This window comes from Typopeltis vanoorti, chromosome 9, assembly GCF_054136105.1.
Source record: "Typopeltis vanoorti isolate ZY-2024b chromosome 9, IOZ_Tvanoo_1.0, whole genome shotgun sequence".
NCBI classification, from domain to species: domain Eukaryota; kingdom Metazoa; phylum Arthropoda; class Arachnida; order Uropygi; family Thelyphonidae; genus Typopeltis; species Typopeltis vanoorti.
In genome coordinates, this window is record NC_143557.1 from 137,063,758 (window position 1) to 137,088,682 (window position 24,925).

Here is a 24,925-nt window from a genome sequence, read left to right on the forward strand (position 1 = left end):
TATATAAATTCCTCTTCTGCCACTCACTACCGATCTCTATGATGTCTCCAAAGCTTCTCCCCATATCTTACTTTCGTTTTTGAATTAACTCTGTTCTCCTCTTTCCTGCCAAAATCCGGTTCTGACCAGTTCAGTTCATAACAACTCGCTTCTCCCTTTGTATACAGTACTCCACGCTCCAATCACGCGCTACCTAAAAATAACTCCGTTTCCTTGGCAGTGACCAATCAAATCTCATTAGCAGAATTCCTTAAATTTACTTTCACTTTCATTTACAATAATAAAAAACATATATCACAGCTCTCATAAGGCACATAAAAGTTACATACATACAATTTCTTATAATATTATTAAAGGAATAAAGTAATAAAATAAATGACATTTAATACAGAGCCTTTTCATTATTATTACATATTCTAAAATTATATAATTAAATAATAACTGACAAAATTCAAGGAAAATACATGAATAACAAATTTTAAGCAAGAGACTAACAAATAATATTTACAAGTCTTGCTTATGTCATGGAGGATTATGTTAAATATGAATGAAGTATTATAATTTACAAAATACTTTCATTCACAGTTTAACATAGGTACTGACAGAGATGATTCTTCTTGTAAACAGATGATGTAAACTTACGGTATCAATAAATACAGTATACAGTACTATAAATGTTCTTGTAGCAAGGCTTATACGTTGGTCATACATAACTGTTAATTAGCTTAAGGAATTGACAACACATATAACGGATATTAATTAAAGCAAACTTTAATGAATACCTTCAATATTTCGGCAATGTCACGTTGTCATCTTCAGGAACATACAAATATGGTATGTGCAGTCAGGCACTAACAAAAGCAAATGAAGAAAAAGGCAAGAAACTAAAATTGTTCCTAAAGTCCTAATGGTGCCCCCTAGCAGGCTAATTGGGTTGTTTTGGCCATTGGGATTTTTCTACATTATGAGAACTTCATTGGGATGAAGTTCTCATAATGTAGGCTTCCCAAATTTGAGGTAGTTTCATGCACCCAAGTTTGTTGAGGTTTGGAACGTTTTTTAGAGCTGCTGATGATTCCACGATTCTATGGCGGGTATCTAAGACATGGTCTGCCAACCCAGAGTGCCTGTACTGGTGAAACCAGATGTAGTCTTTGTGTTCTAAATCCTGATATTCGCTCTCCTGCCTGTTTGGCCAAAGTAGGACAGTTTACAGCTGCAAGGGACCTGGTATACACCAGGCAGGTCTGAGGGGAGTGGTTGGTCTTTGGTAGAGCGGATAAGGGATGCTAACTTTTTATATGGTCTATAACACGAAGTCAGGTCATATTTTTTGAGGATATTGGTTATTTTCTCAGAGATGCCCCGGATGTAGGGGATGGTGATAGATTTGGTGTAATCTTTATTGTGGAGGGGGGAGGGGGGTTGTGATTTACTGGTTTTAGTATTTTTTTGATTTTTTGGGGGTTATAGCCATTGGCTAAGAAAGTGTTGAGGATGTGGTTTAGTTCAGTGGTTAGGGCATCGTGATCTGAGCAGCTTAATTTTGCCCTGTTGAATAGTGTTTTTATAACCCCATATTGTTGGGGTGGAGGAATTGCTGGTGAATGTATCTGCCTGTATGGGTGGGTTTTCTATAAACAGAGAAAAACCAAAGATCCATCAGGCTGGTGAGTGATTAGAGTGTCTAGGAAGGGGAGGGTGTTGTTTTCTTCTTTTTCTGAGGTGAACTGGACTCTGGGGTGTTGGTTGTTTAAGTGTGTTAGGAAGGAGTGGAGTGTATCTGAGCCATGTGGCCAAATAGCGAACACATCATCCACGTACCACGAAGCCAAATAGTGGGGTTTTGTGGGACGAGTTTAAGGCTTTCTCTTCAAAGGTCTCCATAAAGATAAATGTTAAATACTATAAATGTATTTTCCCTTTCTTATGATTTTCTTAATAATGTTTTTCTTTTGTCTATCTTCTTTTATTGTAAGAATACATATGTAATATACAGGTATGCCTTGATTAACGAAGAGGATGTGTTCCACGAAATTACTTTGTTAAGCAAAACTTCGTTCTCAGAGGTGAAAATATTATGGCCATAATAGGGACATGTTCGTACATATAGAAAATGAAAGACTTTGCTGAAAAAAGAAAAGCTTTATTAATAAGAAGTCAATGTTACATACCAAACAAAGATAAAATCACATTTTAAAATACGAATCTAAAGTTGATTGTTTATGTTTTTTTTTTTCTCATTCATTTAACAATTGCCTATATGGATTTATTGATCCATATAGGATCCATATATTGATCTATATAGGATCACTGATCACTTAACAATAACACTTCTTCCTAAATCAGGATCATTTTCACTGAAAAAATTTAAAACATTTTCAATATCATTCAAGCACCTTTTTAAATCTTTGGTTGCTAACACTTTTTCGGTAGGAACTTCTTTAATTTCATCTTCATTTTCTTTGGCTTCGTTGTTAATGAGTTTTTCTAAATCTTCCACTGAAAAACCATCACATTTAATAAATTTCTTACATCCTCTTCATTGAAGAAAGAAAGACAACTTTGACAGGAATGCATGTGTTTAACGTATTAATTTAATGTAATGATCAGTAGGATGTCCAAGAGGGTTGCCCAACAACAGAAGAGTTTTTCTTCAAAATTATTTCTTTGGCAATACCGTTTCACTTCTAGACAAAAATGGTTAAGAAAATAATCAGTAAATAACTCCTTGGTAATCCACGCTTTTCTATTAGCTTTCCATATTCACAGGTAAATTCGTTTTTATGTTACCTTTTAATGCCCTCGGATTTTCTGAATGGTAAACTGATAACAATTTTAATTTAAAATCACCAGAGGCATTTGATCCAAAAAGTAATGTCAAATGGTCTTTGGCTACTTTGAACCCATCTGCTGATTTTTCTTCAATAGAAATGAAAGTTTTTGATGGTAGCTGTTTCCAGAACAAACTGCTTTCATCAACGTTGAACAGCAAATTTGGTGAAATTATTTCCTTTTGTTTTTCTGGAAATTTATTTGCAGCTTCAACATCTATACTTGCAGCTTCTCCTGATAATTTTACACTATGGATCTGGCCTGTTTTTTAAAATTTCTCAAACCAACCACCAGAAGCCGCAAAATTTTCCTCAATTTCTTCAGTTTGTTTAGATTTCAGGTGATTAAACAAAAATAATGCTTTTTCTTGAATCACCATTTGAGTTAAAGGCATATGACATTGTGACATGTCATCTATCCATGAACTTAACATTTTCTCCATTTTTTCTAAAATTTGGACTCCTTGAGTGAGTTAATTTTGTTGCTGTAACATCTGTACAATTCTGAGCAAACTGTTTTATTTTTTCTGATTGAGTAAGTATGGTTGTTAAAATTGACTGCTCTTATCCTGAAGAATGTGCCACATTGGTTTTCTTTCACACATTTCAGCACATTGTACGATATTTAATTTAGTTTCTAAAGAAATTGCTTTTCTTTTCCTTGATTCTGACATTTTAACTAAATGTGTAGAAAAACAAAATATCAATTAATATTACAAAATCTACAATAATGCTATCAGAGAACATACATCATTTATTGCAATTCACCACACTGAAACGCATCCTACGAAGTGTAAGCAACGACTAAATTAATGCAGATGACACATGAAACTGTTAAAACAGACACACCCACAGCTTGGGAATATGTGAAGAGTTGCCGCCATTCGGATGATTGCTGGGCGTTGATCTTAAAATTTTAATATTTTTATGTAAAACGGGGCTTGAAACGGCAGACTTTGTTATATTGAGGTTTCGTTACCAGAGGTAACGTTAACCGAGGTATACCTCTATATAATACATATAACATACAAAATATGTGTTAATCGACTGTTTATATTATCAGTAAGGCTTCCACTCAACAGCAGGCCATTAAGTTTTTGGGAAGTCAAAAGTTATATGTGGCTTTTGGACTGTGCACCTTACATTGTTCAAGGATCTATTGTTTACAGTATCAAACCATAAGCAAAGGTATAAAATAGAAACTATGTTTTATTTGATTAGTTTTGTAAAAAAAACTTAGTTTCACTTCATCAGGAAATAACATGAATAAACTAAAAACTTGAAAGTAAGTAGTAGCAGTTAACATCTCTTTTGAAAAATATTTGAAAATGTTTAAACAATGGAAAGGGTGTGTTCGCTATTATGCTGGCTGCTGGTTTGTGGGTTGCTGTATACTATTGGTAGATACATGCAGTGCCATAACGAGAGCATGGCGAAAGAGGCGCCTGCCACAGGTGCAACTAGGTTTGGGGCGCAAAACGTAAAAAAAAGTAAAAAATAAAAATAAATAAATAGATATAAAAGTACGCTATTTTATTTTTAAATTTCGGCAATACGATGCTTTAGACACACCAATTCTTCAACACACTGCAACTCATTTTGATTGGGTTAATAGTATTTAACATATTGCATTTAGTAAAATTTAACTTGTTACATTTAAATTTTTCAAAATTTTTGTCATTTTTGGGTTAGGGAGGCACAAGTTAGACACTTGCCACAGGCGCTTCATACCCTCCTTATTGTACTGGATACATGTTATAGTGATGGCTTAAGGTAGATCAGACTTGATGTAAAATTATCCATTATATTTTGTTACAATAAGAAATATTAAAAAATAGTTCTAAAAATAAAAACCTATGATTATTATTATTTGGGCAGCTCCATGGAATTCATAGACACTGGTTGACCCACCCACATCATTAACACAGTGCCTATTGCATATCTCCTTTAATGCGTTCATTGACTGACAAAACACCTGCACTTTCTTTTTGTAAAGTATTTCATGCATTCTATAGTTTAATATTATCATTGATTTTCATCTAAACCCTTATGTGTATTTTCAGAACAGCCAAGTGGCTTAAGGTGCTTGAGATGACAAAAACATCCTTTCATGTAATATGGCTGCAAATTTTGGGTGTACTATCGAATCCCTCTCCTGATAGTAGTGCTTATTTTTAAGTACCTCTTAAATGCAATTGGAAGACCAATGGGACATTGCACTCTTTGATTGGAAAAGACTTGGGTTCAGTTATTTTCATTACAAGTGAATCTTTAGATGGACTTTTCGGTTGAAGGCCTGTTAGCTGATCTGTTATAGAGATAGCAAGGTTTTCCCTTCCAGAAACTGTTTTTTTCATCCACTTATAGGAAAATCAGCCATGAGAATGCACAAATTTTGCAGACAAAACTACTATTTGTGATGGTGGACAGTAGGTGGCATTGTGTGTTCATGATAGTAATGTAGTTGGAGATTAAGTAGGGAAGATGATGAGTTGGGAATGGAACAGCATTATTAAACAACATTAATATTAGACGATTAAATGATTAAAGATGATTAAATATTAGATGATTAAAGCTTTATGTATGTTCATAATGAGTATGTAATAGTACACGTATTCGTTTTTTTTTACAATTACATGCTTTTTATGTACTCCAGCTTGTAGTAGTGTCCTTTCACAGTTAGTCCTTGGACTCCCTAGAGGTGTCACCTAATAATAACAATAATAATTATGATCAGTTTGGATATTGTGTCATTGTTTACTAATATTCCTTTATTAGATACCATCGAATTATTCCAGCAAGAATTTCCCAACTGGTGTGGTCAAAGTTTTTAGCTTTGTTATTCACTCTATGTATTTTACCTTCCAATATGAGCTATACCAACAAATTGGAGAGACGATAATGGGAAGTCCTCCAACTCCAACTATTGATAATTGTGTTATGGGACACTTTGAATGACATCTCAATATTTCACCACAGCCCAATACCTTTTGATACAGGTATGTCAATGAAATTTTGGCAATTTGGAATGGTTCTTCTTTCCACTTACAGCAATTTGTATCCAAAATAAATGCAGTTCACTTTAGAAAAAAGAAAACAGGCAAGTAGCCTTTTTAGATCTGCTAATGCTTCTTCAGCCTGATGACAGCCTACAATTTTTAGCATTTTAGAAGACACACTGTTACTGTATCCATGCTGAATCACACTCATCCTATTCAAAAAACTAGAACTGTCAAAACCATAATACATCATGCCCACTTTTTATGTTCTACAGATAAACTTTTACAGAAAGAATTACAATGCATTAAGTCAACTTTCTTGCCAGATGGTTTCAGTCTTCATCAATAAAGCATTCAGTAGCTATAGGATCTCTGCCTCATCTTCTCAGGAGGAAATCACTCATATTTCACTCTCTTATGTGCAAATAATTTCTTAATGTATTGCAAAAATTTTAAAACCTCTTAACGTTTTTTTGTGGCCTTTTGTCCTTCAAAAAATTTTCCACCTTTCTCTCATCTGCTACTGACAAGTTTTATTCCATAAGAGCTATTTCTTATGGAATGTTTTTATAAAGAAACTTTTGAAATGTTACTCTACTGCCCAAATTTAAATGCATCTGGTGTTTATATGTTTATCTCTTTTATGGCAGATAGTACTTTTTCAATCTGCTAATATTTTCTAATTTGTATAATTATATGATCTCAAACCTGCATGGATTCATAGATACACAGTCGAGGTATGCTTCTACTTACAACTAGGAACACCATCTATGAAGCGACATTTTGAATGCAATAGATGAATTTCCTAGTAAGCTGATTCACAGCTAATAGTGTCATAGCTAATGTTGGTTTCTACATTCAGGGCAAGTTACATCTTGTTAGTGAACTTAGCTAGTACTTATTGTAAACAAAATATAAACCCTAAATATGTTTGAGAAACCTAAAACTGATGAGAGTACTTGTATTCACAGTAGTAAGAGACTAGACATTATTATACAACATAAAAAAAAAAAAGTAATAAGTTAATAGATATTGCACATAATTAAAAAAAAAATGAAGGAATTGACTGTTTGATATATTAAATGTTTATATACATTCATGTTCATATGAATGTATATAAACATTTAATTTCAACTGCATCACCTTACATAAATAGAGTTTTTACTAGTTAAATGATCATTTTCATTGGTTTATCATTAGATATTTCATTGTATTGCATCGTCTATCATTCCCACTAGTTTCTGTATGATATAATAGTTACAGCTATTGCATCAGAATTTTTTAAGCTATAAATAGACAAGAAGAGCTAGTTTTTGCAATTTTTGTACTGAGATTGCTATGGCTAGTTAGGTGCAGTTAACAACTCACAGAAAAAATGTGATTCAAGCTTTGAATAGAGAAGACTATTCCTCTCATAAAATAGCTAAAAGGGTGTCCTGTAATCAATCTATTGTGATACGGCTGCTGTTGAAAGTGAAGGAAACCAGATCTACTGAAAGGAAGAAAGGAACAGGAAGAAAGCCACTGTCTACACCATACCAAGATCGTGTTCTAAAATCGCTGTCATCTGGAGAACTGAAACAAGACTAGGAAGAACAAACAAGAGTTGTGGCGAGCTCTTTAACTGTCAGGAGAAGACTCATTTGGCAGGGATTGATAGCCAGGTGCCCTAAAAGAAACCCTTGTTAACCAAAAAAAAAAATGAGATCAGTTCTGTTAAATTAGTGCAAAGAGCATGTCAAATGGACCCGTGATCTGTGGAAATAGTAATTTTTTCTGATGAGAAAAAGTTTACCTCAGGGTGCCAATTGAAGACAGGTGGTTCAAAGATGATCAAGGAAAAAATTCATTCCTGATTGTCTGGTGACAACAGTCAAATTCTCAGCCAATCAGATAATCTAGATTTCTATGTCGTATCATGATGTTGGTTGCTTGCATTTCACAAAAGATTCAGTGAATGCACAAGAGTATCAGAAAATTTTTGAAGAAGAATTGCTGCCTACTATAATAGACCACTTTATCGTAACAATGAACTGCATCTTTCAGAATGAATCTGCCCCTTGTCCATAGGACGAAATGTGCAAGTAATAATAAATTTAGTTTAATCCTTTATCCAAGTGTGTGCAAACAAAGTTTGTGCCTGAAAGTATCTTCAGGACTGGGGTAAAGTGGTACAACACCGAGCGACTCCTTGCAAAGGTGGAGCAAGCTACCAACACTCCCATCTATTTCAGTATCTCCCATAATGCAAAACACATCTCCTTGCAGATATGTGTAATGTTTATGCATTAAGGGAAGGGCCACTACCCAGACTAGTTTCGACCTTTATTGAGGTCTCTTCAGTGGGAGCCAGGTCCAAGTGGTGATACCAAGGCAGAAGCACTAGCAAGGTCATCTCCTCCTATAGGAGCTGCCAAACGGTGTGCCACCTTTTTATTAAATTACTCTGGATTTAGAGAAAGATGTTGAAAGTTTGTTTTTCACTTGGTCAGACTGTAATAAATTTAGTTTAATCCTTTATCCAAATGTGTGCAAACAAAGTTTGCACCTGAAAGTATCTTCAGGACTGGGGTAAAGTGATACAACACCAGGCGACTCCTTGCAAAGGTGGAGCAAGCTACCAACACTCCCATCTCAGTATCTCCCATAATGCAAAACACATCTCCTTGCGGATATGTATAATGTTTATGCATTAAGGGAAGGACCACTACCCAGACTAGTTTAGACCTTTATTAAGGTCTCTTCAGTGGTGCAAGTAATGTTATTATAACCATAAAATGTACCATTAAATTCAGTTTACTACTTTAAAAAAAAGCTTTAATTTTTGTCGCAGGTTAATAAGTGACTCACTGAACACTCGATTCAGCAACTACCATGGCCAGGAAACAGCCCAGATCTCAACCCATTGAGTGGGATAACTGATAGAGGCTGAAATACATCAAGAAGCCATTATAAGGGTATGGAACCATGAATTGATAGTTGCATCCATCAGGAAATTGATTTTGTCAATGTCCCGCTGATGCCAAGCTGTAATAAAAGCAAGAGGAGGGCCCACAAAGTACTAAACAGCAAAAAGTGAATTTTAAGCTTACAGCGTTAGTAAAACTTTGTAGTTAAACTAAATTTGATACTGGTATTTGTTTTTCCAGTGAAAATATCATTGTCCACTCCATTTTGGAATATTTGCACATTTGTTAAGTTTGTTGTCATTTCCTAATTAGGTCACAAACAGGGCTAAATATTAATCAAAAATAAAAATGTTATATTCCCATCTTCATTATTTGTGACAATTATTGTGTTATTATCCCTTTTCAAATAGGCATTTAAATTTAATTACCAAAACAACATGGTTACAGCAGGTGATATGGTTTTTATGAACATGAGTATATGTTCATAATGATTATGTTAAATTAAAATTGAAAAGAAAATTATATTCTTGCTTAATCCTTTATCCAAGTGTAAACAAACAAAGTTAGCACATGAAGCATCTTCACGACTAGGCTACTTGTATATAGAGGCCAGTGACTTCACATTAAGATGAAAAGGTTAAGGGGTGTTCATAAACCTTGAGTAGGAGTATTATCAGGCTCTCTTGCACTCCTTTAGTATAGGAGTGCAAGAGAGCCTGATAATATTAGGATCCTTTCCTTAATTGTTACACAGTAATCAGCATTCATTTCAGTAAAATTATGGAGATTACAACCATGTGTTAGGAGTAATTACTTTAATTTCCCAATGTTTCGACCTTCATGCCGGCCTGGTTAGCTAAGTGGTAGCTTATCTGCGCTCCATCCAAAAGGCTGTGGGTTTGAATCCCACCGTGGGCATGGATGTTTGTGATTTTTGTGAAAACACCAGTGGCGGTGGTGGGCAGTAGATGGCGTTGATGTAGATGATTATGGTAATGTAGATGATCAGGGTAATTGGTGGATGGAGTGGTGAAGACGGAGAGTTGTAGAGTGGGTGCCCTACCTCGATGAGTCTTTGCCCTCCTTGGAGATGTCACATCATCATCATCAAATTCCTGACATGTACCCTCAAGGGTTGTACAGGATATGATAGTACTACATGAAAAATTTACATCATTACTAACTTCCTATCTACAATTTTCCTTCAAATCAGTCTGTTACTTGTCAAGACTCCAACATTATCAGATCTTATATTTCTATCGTCTAAGGCACTTTTTACCGTATCAATCCACCTATATCTTGGCCTTCCTCTGGGTCGTTTTCCTGCCAACCTGGCAGAGAACACTTGTTTTGCTAATCTTTCTTTGCCCATTCTGTTCAAGTGACCATATCACCTGAGATTAGCTCTGCTAACGCATTCCTGGATGCTGACAATGTCAAGTTCTTTCCTAATATCCTCGTTTTTAATATGATATTGCCATTGATGCCATCTGTTCAATCTTTCTCAGGACTCTCATATCTGCAGTCTCTAGTCTTTGGTCAAGTGTTTTATTTCTGACCCAGCTCTCAGATCCATAAGTTAAAACTGGTTTGAACACGTCTTGTATCCAGCTAATTTAGTGTTCTGACTAATTTCTCTCTTATTACATATGAATTTATTCAGTTGACTTCCTACCATACTAGCTTAGTTGATTCTGTTGTCTATTTCCATATTTAATTTACCATCTTCAGTAAAAATTGTGCCTAAGTAGCTGAAATGTTTTACTTCCACAGGTTTCCCGTTCACAGTTGACATTTTCAACAATTCTACCTATTTTCATTGTCTTTGTCTTTTTAATGCTCACCTTCATACCATATCTATTACAACAGTTATTCAATTTAGTCAGGGAATCTTGCAAACTTATAGCAGATTTATTTAGAAGTATAACATCATCCGCATAAAGCAGAGAGCTGACGTTAACAGCTCCAATTCTGATATCATGTTTAATACCACTTTCTTTCATAATGTGATCAATATAGATAATGAATAACAGAGGGGATAATGTACATTTTCTCACACCAGATTTAACATTAAACCATCTTCCTGTATTTCCTTCAATTTTAACTGACTTGCAACTCAAATAAAGACTAAGTATTGCTTGATATAATGACCCATTGACACCATATAACTGTAGTGTATTGAATAGCTTCTCTCTTAGCACCTTGTCATATGCCTTTTCCAGATCGAACAAAACTTAAATACAGATCCTTGTTATATTCCCATGCAATTCCCAGACAATTACAGCTAATTGTCGTAAAGTGAAGATCTGATCCTGACAACCTCTATTTGGCCTGAATCCAGCTTGTTCTTCACCAATCTTTTCTTCCACAATTCTTCTCAACCGTTTCTCAAGTATACTGGCATAAATCTTGACCGGAACACTCAGTAGGGAAATACCTCTGCAATTCCACATTCAGTTTTATTTCCCTTTTTATATATGGGTACTATTAGAGCTCTACTCCAATCATCGGGAATTTGTCCCTCTGTCCAGGCTTTATGAACTATGCAGTGCAGCCACTGTAAGACTTTCATACCACCATACTTCAGCATTTCTAGTCGAATATCATCTACTCCTGCTGCCTTTCCACATTTCAAGCCTTTGATGGCTTTTTCTACTTCAAGTATGGATATGTATTCCTGACTGTATGCCTGTTGAGTGTTTTTTACCACTCTGCTATCATTGCTTGTTTCGTTTAGCAATTTTTCGAAGTAAGTACTCGATACTTTGAGGATATCTTTTTCTCCCATTTTCATGTCACCTTTATCATCTCTAACTCCTTTTACAGCACTCTCTCCTCCATTTCTAAGCTTCTTCAACAACCTCCAGAATATCTTACCACCTTCTTGATATTTATTTTCTATGTTCTTGCCAAAGTCCTCCCATCACTTTAGTTTAGCTAGTTTTACATAGTGTTTAACTTTCTTACATTTGTCTCTGTATTCTCTAAGATCACAAGCTGACTTATTTGCCAGGAACTTTTGAGAAGCTTTCTTCTTTTCCTTCACTGCCTCTTTAACTTCTTGTGTCCACCAAGGAGTTCTGATTTTTTTATCCTTGCAGACAACTTCACCACATGCTTCTCTAGGTGAATCAATCAGAGTTTTCTTCAAGGTTTGCCACTGAATCTCCAAGGTTTGGTTCTTGTTCTCAAACTCTTTCATTTTTTCTTCAATAATCTTTGTGTATTTTAGTCTATAGTTCACATCTGAGAGCTGCTAAACTTTTATTCACTTTAAAACCTTCTTACATGTTATTCTTTGCAATGTGAAATTCAGTTTTATCCTGCTCAAGACTAAATAATGATCACTTCCAATTTCAAATCCTCTGTACACTCTAGTGTCCTGCACCTGGGAGAAAACATCACTATCAACAATAACATAGTCAATTAAACTTTTCTTATTCCTTGCCTCTTTTCTTCATGTAAATTTGTGCACATTTTTATGTTGGAACATGGTGTTAGTAATAACCAGTCCATGTCCTGAGCAGAAATCCAACAGGTATTTGCCATTATTATTAGCTTTGCTCTTTTCTCCAAATTTTCCCAAAACACTTTTGTATGTCTGACAATCACTTCCTACTCTGCTATTTAGATCCTCATCAAGGACCAACTTTTCCTTTTTCATTGTATCTGTAGCTTTCTCTAGAGCCTCAAAAAATTCCTCCATTTCTATCTTAGTAGAGCCTTCTGTGGGATCATAGGCACAAATAAGTCTCATTGTCCAGTTCCCCATTCTCATATTTGCCCACATCACTCTACTTGAGCCTGTCTGCCATTCAAGAAGATTAGCCTCATATTTAGTGTTGAATACTATGGCTATAATAATAATATTAAGGTCATCATCTGAAGTATACACACATATATATGTAGAAACAAGTTACATTACATTTCAATCAGTATGCCAAAGTGACAATGATTTGATCAATGGTTATTCTACTGGCCTGACCTCTAGTGAAAAAAAAAAAAAAAAATATATATATATATATATATATATATATATATATATAGATAGATAGATAGATATTATATAAGTAGAATACAGCTTTGATATGAGGTTTTTTTTTTTTTTTTTATATCTGATGTGCACATAAAAGACCACTAGACCTATAGCAGATTAGTGCTGTGTGTGGACAAGAGGTAATAGAAGAAAAGAGGAATCTGTTCATATTTTGCTTGAACAGTTGAGGGTTGTAATGTCGGAGTTGGGGAGACTGTTCCAAAGGACAGAAGTAAATGGAATGAAAGAGGAGGCAGTGAAGTTGATTAGTTAGCAGTGACCCTTGTTTTAATTATTTTGCAGAAGAATGGAGGAATAATAGTTTTCAATTCTGCAGATCACTGTCCTTGAAAGTATCTGCAGAAGATGCACAAGGTAGAAACTGAATGTATGTTAGAGAGGGATTGAAGTGGGTATGTGAGAGAGAGAGAGAGGGAGGGATCATTAATTAACCAGATTGACCTCTTCTGGTTAGAATTGAGCAATCTTAGAGAGGATTTTGGTGCACCATCCAAATATGGGAGCAATATTCCTTGTCTCGACAGATTTGGGATTTGTATAGAGTTAGCAGCTGTTAGGTGTGAAGTATTACTCACACTATTTCACACCTGACAGCTGCTAACTCTATACAAATCCCAAATCTGTCGAGCCATGGAATATTGCTTTTTGTAATATTCTGCAAAAAGCAATATTCCATTTTTTCTGCAGCTGCCAAAAATCTTGGCAGCTGTAGAAATTATAGTTGAAATGCAATTGTGTCAGAAAAGATCAGAGGTTCAGGTCAGTCCAAGAAGAAAAATCTGATCATGTTTGGATCTCTTAATATTAATGAAGGTAAGGGGAATAGATGTGAGCTCTTTCTTGTGAAAGATCAGACAGAAATGAGTTTTGTGGCATTCAAGTTTGCAAGATTGTGCTTGCCCCACTGGGATTTAGCTAGGAGATCTGACTTCAGGTCCCTGATCATGGTAGATGTTGAGGATTCTAATACTTGAGCACAGGGTTTGTCGAATGAAAAAGTGGGAGCATACTATCATCAACAAAGCTATTTATAGGATTGGAAGTCTGAGAGAGCAGGTCATTTATAGGCCTTCGAAATTTGGAGGGAAGCCATGTGAGTTTCTCCAAATTGCTCCATGGCCTGAGTCCAGAGATTGATGGTGAAAGCAAGATCAGCTGTAGATTGTGAGTGGCAGAATCTATACTGCTGGTGACTGATTAATTGGTATCCCTCTAGGTAGTTCAAGAGTTGGTTGTTGATGACCTTTTCCATAATTTTAGAGAGAACAGGAATGAAAGTAATTGGATGGTAATTCATTGTTGACTTTTATCACTTTTCTTTGGGATGGGCTGGATATGGACCTGTTTTCATGTTGTAAGGTAGATGCTAGTTGAATAGGATAGATTGAAGAGGCAATACTTAATAGGTGTTAGTTTTGGGGCACAGTTTTTTAACACAATAGGTGGGATACCATCAGGACCAGATGGCTTGTTTGTGTGCAGGTGATTGAAGATTATTCAGATTTCTTTTTATTGGAAGACTATGGGAGATATGAAGGGAACCATTCTTGAATAGATATGAATATAGAGATATGAATAAAGATATAATTTCTTTATAACTAAGTGAAGAAACTTTCTGAAATAATTATTACTGGAATAAAAGATTTCATCTCATTTCTACTCAGTACTCCTGACTCACTATCTAAGCCCTGTTTCTCCATATCAACTGTGAAATGACACATATCAAAACCTAGCAACAAATCAAAATTCAACTTGAAAAGTTTAAAACTCCAACTTTTCAAGAAATGCATCAATGGGATTCTTCTCAGTTCATTGCATGCACACATGTGTCTTGAAGTAAATATTTAATGCACATTCTCTTTTAATAAAGGAAATATTTTTATTTCTTTCAGATCTCTAAGTGGGGATGAAGGCAAATTTAAGGATTTTACTGAAAGGTATGTATAGTTTGAATATTCATTATAAAGTATAAATACTTGAAGTGGGGTATATGAGGATTTGAAGTAGTTGATTCAGGTTTGAACCACTGCATATTATACAGGGATTGCAAAGAATTTCTCAGAACTTCTAGCAAACATATCGATTACTCGCCCTTCAGTGATATTATTAAGAGAGACCTCAGGGAGTCAAGAACTCATCGAGGGATGCCATACTACAATTATCCCTCTACTTACGTCCAGGTTCCGTTCCATCCAGAAGGACGTAAGTCGATACATTAAATTAACAGAGTTATAGGGGTTAGGGACTTAACCGTAATAAGTATACTGTCATTTTAATTTTTAAACCTTATTATAAAACTATACTGTGTGTTACTGCCACTGTAAAACAGGAGAACAATCACCCAAATCTTCTTCCACAATCACGTCTTCATTTCCTTCCCTGTGTAAACAATCAGGCTGTGGTCAAAATCATAAATTTGTTCATAGCAAGCAAACGCATCGTGTACTTTTGTTTCTATTATTAAGTAGCGTTCAACATTATGGTCTATGTCTTCAGCCATTTTGAGAACATCGGTAACTGCAAAGAACATTTCTGCAATACCCTTCACTGTAAATTGTTTAACTATCTCTTCCTGTTTCTTTTTTCCCTCTTCTGCAACAGTTGTTCCTCTAGTTCGACCAATTCTTCATTGGTCAACTCTTAGGGGAAACTTTCTATGAGTTGAATTATGTCATCATCATTCACTTTGAGATTAAGATTGTTTGCTAGGCCCACTATTACAAACCTTTTTAATGTGTTTTTCCATATGCCACTCATACATTGAGAGGTCACTTCGTCCCAAGCCACAGCAATATTTTTAATAGCATGATAAATATTGAATGTTTTCCAGAATTGCACGAAAGTATGGTCATTTACTTCAGTAGCAAAAATGGCTTGTGAAAAAGTTCTCCATAGATAATAAGCCTTAAACACTACAAGAACTCCCTGATCCATCGGTGGGATCAATGAAGTAGTGTTTGGAGGGAGAAACATGACCTTGAACTTGGTGAAGATCACCGCTATAAGACATGACCTGGAGCAATATATAGAATTAATAAAATTTTAAATTTTATATTTTCTTTCACACAATAGTGTTTTATTTCACTTGCATAACGGTTGAATTAGGCATCCTCAAAGCACCGTCACAATTTTTGAGTCATCCACGACTTCTTATTATTCCGATAATGAACTGGGAGTATGCTTCCTAATGTTTTTGAAGATTCGTGGGTTCTCACTATGCCATATCACAAATGGTTTCAGTTTATATCCAGCCAGATTCATAACAGAATCGCAATACAGGCATTAAGAGCTTTGAAACCAGGTATAGATTTGAGCTTTTTTGCAGATGAATGTCTGCTCGGGCATTTTTTCCGAAATAAGGATGTCTCATCCATATTAAATTTTCCTTTGTAATAATTTTATCCAATTTTTCCACAAACTCCTTGGCAGCCTTCTCAGCACATGCACATTCCCATACATTTTCATACTATGCAGCGCAAAATGCTGCTTGAATCTCATGTACCAACCAGAAGAAGCATCGAATTCGTAGTCATAATCGGGTTCTGCTTTCTCCTTCAACATGTTGAAGAGACAGATGACCTGGATATGAAGACACGTGCCGACTGCCGAGGGAGGTTGCCGCTGAAAGCGCTGTTGCCACTGTGCATGCTTTACCTTGTTTAGTGCCTTAGCAGTTATAGTCACAGTGCTAAGGGGTATGCGCTTTTGGTTCAGGTCCTCTATCGATGATGCAAGTAGCTTTTCCATATCACCGATAGGACCTTGTCTTTGCTTCGTCACTATTGTCAATTTAATAGAAGCAGATCCTTTCACAGCCTCTACGATTTTATCCTTATTTTTCAAAATGGTTGTCACTGTATAATGAGACCATCCGAAGTCATGTGTTTCTATGATCACACTGATAGGCTTACCAGCTTCATGTTGCTTTATAACTTGCAACTTCGTTTCAAGATCAATTGCTCACCTCTTCTTCTGTGATTCTTCACTAGGTTTTTTGATTGTGCATGTAGGGCCATGTTGCACAAAACATCGAGAAATATTTAACAATAAATACAAAAAACCCATTTCTCAAACACAAAATCAACAGAGGAAGTGTCGAAGACACGTGCTGACTGCTGAGGGAGGTTGCCGCTGAAAGCGCTGTTGTCACTGTGCATGCTTTACCTTATGCTCACTTCTGTCTTGTTCGAAAGTATAGCCGAAAATGTTATTTATTCCCTTATGTGATCACGGGCATATCTTTGAAAGGACGTAAGTCGAGGGATGACTGTATTTGCACCAGCTGTCATACCTGTCTTGAATTCATTCACGCTACTTGCACATCCAGCATCTAATGGCAATCCATTCCAATCATGCACCAGTATGAGAGATCTATTTACCCCTCCCCTCTTCTTGACAGAATGCATTCACAACTTCCAAGGATGCTCTCATATCCTTTCCCCACCCTGCATAAAATTAAAAATTCCATCTACTGAAATTCTATATAACTCTTTTAAAAGTTTGTAAGTCTCAATCATATCACCCCTTATTTTCCTGTTCTATCAACCTACAAGTTCTCAATATGCCTTAATAATCAGTATTCTACAATTCTGATGTTATATTTTACATTCTCCTTTGTACTCTCTCCACTGTATCACCACAGAAATCAGTAGACCCAATCTGCACACAGTAGTCCAAGTCAGGTCTTATCAAAGCCTTGTAATGAGGCAAAATGACATCCTTATCTTTAAATGTCAAGGTTTGTTTCAGCATTGAAATTATCCTCTGAGTTGTATTTGCAGTCTTAGGTATATGGCTCTTGAACTTCAACTTCTTGTCTGCTGAAACTCCAAGATTCCTAGCCTGATCTGTTTCTTCTAACATAATCCCACCAATATAATACAGCATCAAATTTGCACTGGATATCTATACACACCAAAGTGCATGACCTTAAATTGATTAACATAGAACTGATAGCTATTTTCACATGCCCACAATTCCAGCCTATTCAAATCATTCTGCAAGTACTGCATATCAGCTGCATTCCTGATTGCCTTACCTATCTTTGCATCATCAGCAAATTGCTGTATGTAGCATGTGAAATCTTTTCCGATGTCATTAATATACAGATTAAATAACAGTGGACCTAGAACTGATCCTTCAGGCACACTGCTGGTTATCTTGAATCTTGCAGATTCACTCCTCCCCACCATGTCAGTTATCCATGCAAATAGTTTATATTCCAATCTCATATTCTCTGATTTATGTGACAGTCTTCCATGCTGTATTCTGTCAAAAGCCTTAGTAAAATCCAAAATATCATGGTGTATCTATTCCCCTTGTCCAACTCAGTGGTAACATTATTATAGGATGTCAGCAAGTTGCTAAATTACCTTCCCTTAGTAAACCCATGCTGTTCTTTGCAAAGCAGAGATTCACTGTCAATCCATCTCCAAATGCAAGCCCTAATCAATTTTTCCAAAATCTTCACCGCCACTTCTGAGATACATACTGATTGATCAATAGTTGGATGCATCAGTCTTTGCACCACCCTTGTGCAATGAGATTTCGATACATTCTTTCCACTCCTGTAGAATCTTCCCTCTTCTGAGACTCAAATTATATAGCCTGAAATAGGAATAGCCAGTTCAGCTGAATACTCCTTTATCATCTGTGCTATCTCATTAGCTCCTATTACAGAATTCTTATTCAGTTTGTGCAACAACTTTGGTGCTTCCTCCTCATACACGAGTTTCCTCATTCAGTTAAATGATAGTGGTGAGTTCTGTGTTTCATATACCAGGTTGATAGCTTTTATAAAAAATGGTTACTTATTAGTTGAACAATCCCTACTTCATCAGTCACCTGCATATCATCTGCATTCAATAGTGTTATTCCTTCAAATTCATTCTTTCTTTTACTTGAAGCATAACAATAGAATTCTTTTAGGTTGTATATATTTAATTTGCAGAGCAAGTTTCTTTTCATACTCAGGCTTAGCTTTCCGTACAACACTTGTGACCCTTCTGGCCTGCTGCTTATAGTTATCATAACTGCCATAATTCTTATGCACATCGTATTCCTTCCACATCATCTCTCTCTCTTTTGAATCTGTTGTTTAATTAGATTATATATCCATTTCACTCCTATGCTATTTATTCTTCAAGCTCTATGGACACATTCTGATATCACATCATTTAAGTATTTTTTAAACACTTCCCATGCACCTTCCCATTCAACAACTGATACCATAGCTTAGAACCCAGCATACTCATCAGATGGTTATAATTTCCTGCTTTGTAGTTCAGTACGTAACCTTTTCTGAATGGGAACATTCAGAACCTTACTTCACAAGTGAGTACTGCATGATCACTGTCACCAACTGCAGGCAGAATAGTTGTCTTTAACTGAAACTTCCTCTGACACTATAATCAGATCTAACATTCTTTGACCACAAGTTCCTTCTGTCACTTGCTGCTTGAGGAAGTTGTCTTTCAATGGCTCAGTAAATTCAGTTTCATACCTATCCAATGTTTGGATAATTAAAGTCTCATATTATGATTATTGTTTTTGCAACCATTTGTCACTAATCTTTAAAGGTGCCTGTGGCATGATTATAAATAATACATTACACGATAACCACAGTAATTAACTTTAATAAAAAGTACAGATATTTCGTACTGAAAATAATAGTACATCATCAGTGTGTAGAAACAAGCAACTTAAAGCTGGACCAAGCTGTCATCACTACTTGTCTTAGTATCTCCCATAATGCAAAGCACATCTCCTTGTGGACATGTATAATGCTATGCATTAAGGGAAGGGCCACTACCCAGACCGGTTTCGACCTTTATTGAGGTATCGTCAGTGGGAGCCAAACCCAGAGGTGGTGATAAAGGTGGAAACAATGGAGAAGTCATATTTACCTATACGAGTTGCCAAAAGGTGTCTCACCTTATTATTAAATTACTCGGATTTAGAGAAAGATGTTGGAAATTTTTTCCCACTTGGAAACTGGTCTGGGTAGGTATGGCCTTTCCCTGAATGCATAGCATTATACATGTCTGCAAAAAGTGTGGTTTGCATTATGGGAGATACTAAGACAAGGAATGATGAGAGCTTGGTTCACTTTTACCACGAATTTCCTCAGTCCTGAACTTACTTCAGGCGCACTTACACTTGGATAAAGGATTAAACTAAATTTAATATAGTCTAACCAAGTGGGAAAAAACTTCCAACAAGCAACTTAAAGGAACCGGATTACAAAGTACATACAGCAGTCAGTGATTTACCAATTAAAAACTGTTGCCACATGCTAGAAATTAGTATTAATAAATAATATTATTAAAAATATTATGATGCAACTATTTTTGATGTTTACAAGAATCTCCCAAACTTTTGGGAGAGAGAGAGACAATCGTTCTGATTCAGATTTGGCCAATGTAAAAGGGCTTTACAACTTTCTTTGAAAAGGTGTTCGTATTTAAACCCACTAAACACAATATCCAGTGGGATAAAACTTGTCTTCTTTTGTTTTGTTTTGTATTTTTATTTCTTTCTTTATTATTATTCCTGACACCTCCAAGGAGGACACCTACAACTGTCTCAACCACTACACCGAACCTCTACTATGAATCATCTCCATCAACGCTATCTGCCACCCACCTCCACCACAACTGGTATTCTATGTCTGTAAATTTCATACCAAGTTCCTTGCCATACTCGAGAGAACAAACATGGAACTTTTTTCAAGCCACTTCAATAAGCAGGATGGTGGTCTCGCATTGGCAATGATTTTTCTCCCACCTAAAGACAGTTCACAAATATCCATTCCATGTGGGATTCAAACCCACAGCCTCTTAATTAGAGAGCAGATATGTTAATTAGAGAATAGTTTTAGTGATAAATTGCTGGCTTGTTTGGTCATGTTGCCTCCATTCTTCTAACTAATATTTAGGATCTGAATCCTGCTGTTGCAGGGATGTTTTGAAAGTGATGAGGTGGTAGATGATTTCATTGTTCACTGTGAGACTACAATTATTGCAACCATGTATATTGTAGACCAGAAATAATGTCTCGGGAAAAATACCAGTTTCTAGAACAACGTCTGGATTATCTAACATGATTATCGGGGAATTTGAGTATGAGGAAATAGATAGTACAATAGAGCACATAGTAAAATGAAATTTATACAGTTCTTAAGGAATAATTAACTGAAATGGCATGTGATGGAGGGGGACTCAGGTGTGAGAGTGTTGGATCTGATAATTACATCAGAAGATGTATTCACAGTTTTATCCTGGGAGGTGCTATAAACACATTGAGTTCTCGGTTAAGAGGGATATATGTGAAACTGCAAAGCTGACAGTTGTGACAACCTTAGGAGGCAGCTTTGAGCAGTGGATTGATATAAGAAGCTACAAGGAAAGAATACCAATAGTGTATGAGACAGGAATGATCAGAGAGAACTGTTCGAGGAAAGATATCAAACTGAGTACCCAGGGTCAGAAGGATAAACCAAATAGGAGTTAAACAGATGAGTAATATCACTAAAGCAGGAGATGCAAAAATAAATAAAATGTTATGGAGGAGGAATACAAAGGAAAAGGGAGATCAGCATGCTTGTGAGCAATACAGAGTGCAGGTAAGGAGGATGGTTAATTCAGATTATGAGAAAATCCTAAAGCATATTTTTGCTATTTTATGGGTAAGAGGAAAAATATTTATGGAAGGATAACTTTCTATCACTGCAGATGTAGGAAGCCACAGAAAGAGAGGAATTATTAAACGACTGTATAAAATCATATTTTTCGGTCCAGCTATCTTGAAACTGCCGTTTTTCATCGTGTAGTTTGCGTTTCCTACTTGGCCCTTCTTTATCCATTGTAGAATTTATTTTTTACCGTTTCCTTGGGGTGATAATTAATTGTAGCAACCACACCTACGAAAATAAAATACTCATATGACAAATTATAAAATTTGTTAACATTATTACTAACCGATTATCGTAAGTAGACAGGCAATCGTGACGTCACAGCTACTTTGCTTTGTGCATGTCCGTTTTTAAAAATTACCTATCGTGTAACTTGTTAAAGTTAAAATAATACACGGTGAGGCGGGCCATCAGCAAATCAACAGAGGGCTGCAGTCTGTGCATCCCTAGATTAGGATCTCAGAAGTGGAGGTTAAAATATTTGAAAAGCTGGTTGTAGTAGAATTCAGGAATGGATGGATATAAATATATAAATAGAATTCAGGAATGGATGGATATAAATAGTAATTATTATTATTATGTGACACCCCCAGGGAGTCAGTAGACTTATCGAAGGAGGACACTTGCTCTACAACTCTGTCTCCAACCACTCAATCCACCAACTACAATGAACCGCAACTACACCATCACCATCTACCACCCACTACTTTCACAGACAATCATAAACATCCATGCCCACGACAGGATTTGAACCTGCAGCCTTTTGGCTGGAGAGCAGATACGCAAACCACTCGGCCAACTAGGCCGGCAAAAAATTTTGATGACTGTTCATCAGAAGTGGCACCAACCAATAAACCTTTTGATCATTATTATTACATAACATCTCCAGGGAGTCCAAAGTCTCTTCGAGGGAGGGTGCCTATTCTACAACTCTCTGTCTCTACCACTCAATCCACCAACTACAACGATTACATCAATGGCATCTACTACCAACCAGCACCACTAGTATTTTCACAGACAATCAAAACATCCATGCCCATAGTGGGATTTGAACCTGCAAAAAAATGCTACCTGAACATGAATTCGAACCCTGAACCCTTAGGTTAAATGCCTCTACCGTCTGAGCTATCTGGGCACACAGAATAATTAATTATAGCAGCACTCAGGATTCCAGGTGGCCACTCTTCCAAGTACTAACTTGGCTCAGATTTGATTAACTTCACTGAGCAGACGAGAACTGGTGCTTCCAAACTGATCTGACCACTGACAAAAATTGGTTAAGTACCGTGAAGTAAGCAGCAGTGCCTTAACCTTATATGTATTAGGCTCAGAGGCCGGACGGAGTGCTAACCTTCTCTCCTTTCATACTTTTTCATAATAGAGTGACAACTGAGTTAGATAAGGGAAATTGCCGCTATGATGCTGCTGGACTTTGCAAAGACATTTGATAGAATAGTGCATAGAAAACTTATAGGCTGGAACAAAGGGAAATGGATATGAAGCTGGTGGCTTAGATCGTGTGTGTGTGGGGGGGGGGGGGGTGACTTATATCAGAATATTTAAATTTAAATCTCTATCCACCATCATCTCCAGATCCCTAGTCTCATCAATTTTCTGTAATCTAGTACAGTATGGCACAAAAAAAAAATAGTCAATAACTACAACGATATATGTTATGGAGTAAACAGGTTTATTAACAAAGAAATATATGTTTACACATAATGATATGTACATCCACAACTATCGGTGGAATCTTGGTTGAGTAAAGCATTAACAGTGGTAGGTTATGTGCTCAAAATGGGCACCTTGTCTTTCAAAACAGTTTTCGTAGTGCATGCAAAGGTTCTCTGTCATCTTGGAGAACAAGGATTGGGACATCTGGAAATATCATGTCATTTTATTCCTTAGTTTATCAAGATTTGAAGGGCCAGTCTTTGTGGGAATCTCATTCCTTAAGGTTTGGAACATTTGCTCTGCCAACTCTATATGAATCAAAGTAATGGTCAGCAATAACCATCTTTCCTTCCAATGTCAACAGCATTGCTAAAGATAAATGTAATGGAGTAGAATCTACACATTCTCTTCTATTAATGTCATGCAATCAAACAGCATATCTCATAACACGTGTACAGAAGGGGATGTCAAATTTCAGTACTGTTTTTTTTTTTTTTTTTGTGCCATACCATCACTATAATACAAAGTATGTAATCCTGAAATGCAACAGTGTAATTTTGCAACATTAAATTGACAGCCATTGTTCTTTGCCCACCCTGCCAATTTTTTAAATCATCCTGTACAATATCTACATCATCTTTATCAATTACTGCTCTTCCCAGTTTTGCATCATCAGCATACAACTGAATATCCCCTTTCAAATCTTCTGATATATCATTAATGTACAAATTAAAAAGAAGTGGTCCTAGTACATAGCCCTGCAGCACTTCACTAGTCACCTTCATTCATTTTGATTCCACTCTACCATACAACAACCTCTGATGTCTATCAGCCACCTTCCTATCCATGCCAGCAGCCTCGTATCCATTCCCATTTGCTCCAACTTAGGCAATAGTTTTCCCATGTGGTATTCTGTCAAATGCCTTTGCAAAGTCCAGCAGTACAAAATTAGTCTTATTATTTTTCAGGACCTCCACAAAATTACAAGACTCATTGTGAAAGGCCACCCTAGAAACTACAAAATCTATCATACCTTTCCTTGAATTCATTCATCATTTGTGCTCTCAACACTCTATCAGGCAGTGCGTTCCACAGTTCACCCACTGTCCATACAAAGAAACCACTTCTCACCCTCTTGCTCACAACGTCCATGGATGGCTCTTTTACCTTTCTTATTTCCCTTGTTCCACCAAACATAAGAACTAACCCAGTGTCAAGCCTGCAACTGCCTGTCAGTAGTTTAAATATCACAATCATATCAACTCTCCTTCTTCTATCTACCCAATTCCAAGGTTAATTTATGCCCTTCAAATCTTGGGGACCAAATTTGAGCACAGTAGTCCAGATGTGGTATGATCAGGCCTTTATACAATGTAATGACAACTCTTATCTCTGCTGTGCAGTGTCCTTTGAGTATTGCAGCAATCCTCTGGTTTGACTGAATATCAGGTTTCTATCAATCTTCATCCCCGAATCCCTTGCCTCCTCTGCTTCCTCCAGTACAATACAGTTTCCTATTAGTGTGGTGCCCATTAGAGTATGCAGCTTCCCATTAGTGTGGTGCAAACTTCAAGATTACATATAGGTGACTTAAACTGAAACCCCCGTTCATATGCCCATCTGTCCATTTTGTTCCGATTCTCTTGAAGGGCTACCACATCTGTAATATTACTAATCACCTTTCTCAGCTTCACATCATCTTCAAACAACTGAATATCCCCCCCCCCTGCAATCCATTGACAATGTCATTGATATAAAGG

At 36.3% G+C, this 24,925-nt stretch overlaps 1 protein-coding gene and 1 pseudogene across 3 annotated transcripts in view; one reads left to right on the forward strand and one right to left on the reverse strand.

Annotated features, from left to right (window-relative positions):
• Nucleotides 1–24,925, forward strand: part of Piezo (piezo type mechanosensitive ion channel component) — a 1,325,935-nt gene that overhangs the window by 937,523 nt on the left and 363,487 nt on the right. For all 3 annotated transcript variants that reach the window (XM_090398322.1, XM_090398324.1, XM_090398323.1), the window contains one exon: nucleotides 14,692–14,736. In XM_090398322.1, coding sequence (XP_090254448.1) covers nucleotides 14,692–14,736 — 45 coding nt within the window. The remainder of the gene's footprint in view (nucleotides 1–14,691; nucleotides 14,737–24,925) is intronic.
• LOC150103600 (U6atac minor spliceosomal RNA) lies at nucleotides 22,758–22,864 on the reverse strand (annotated as a pseudogene).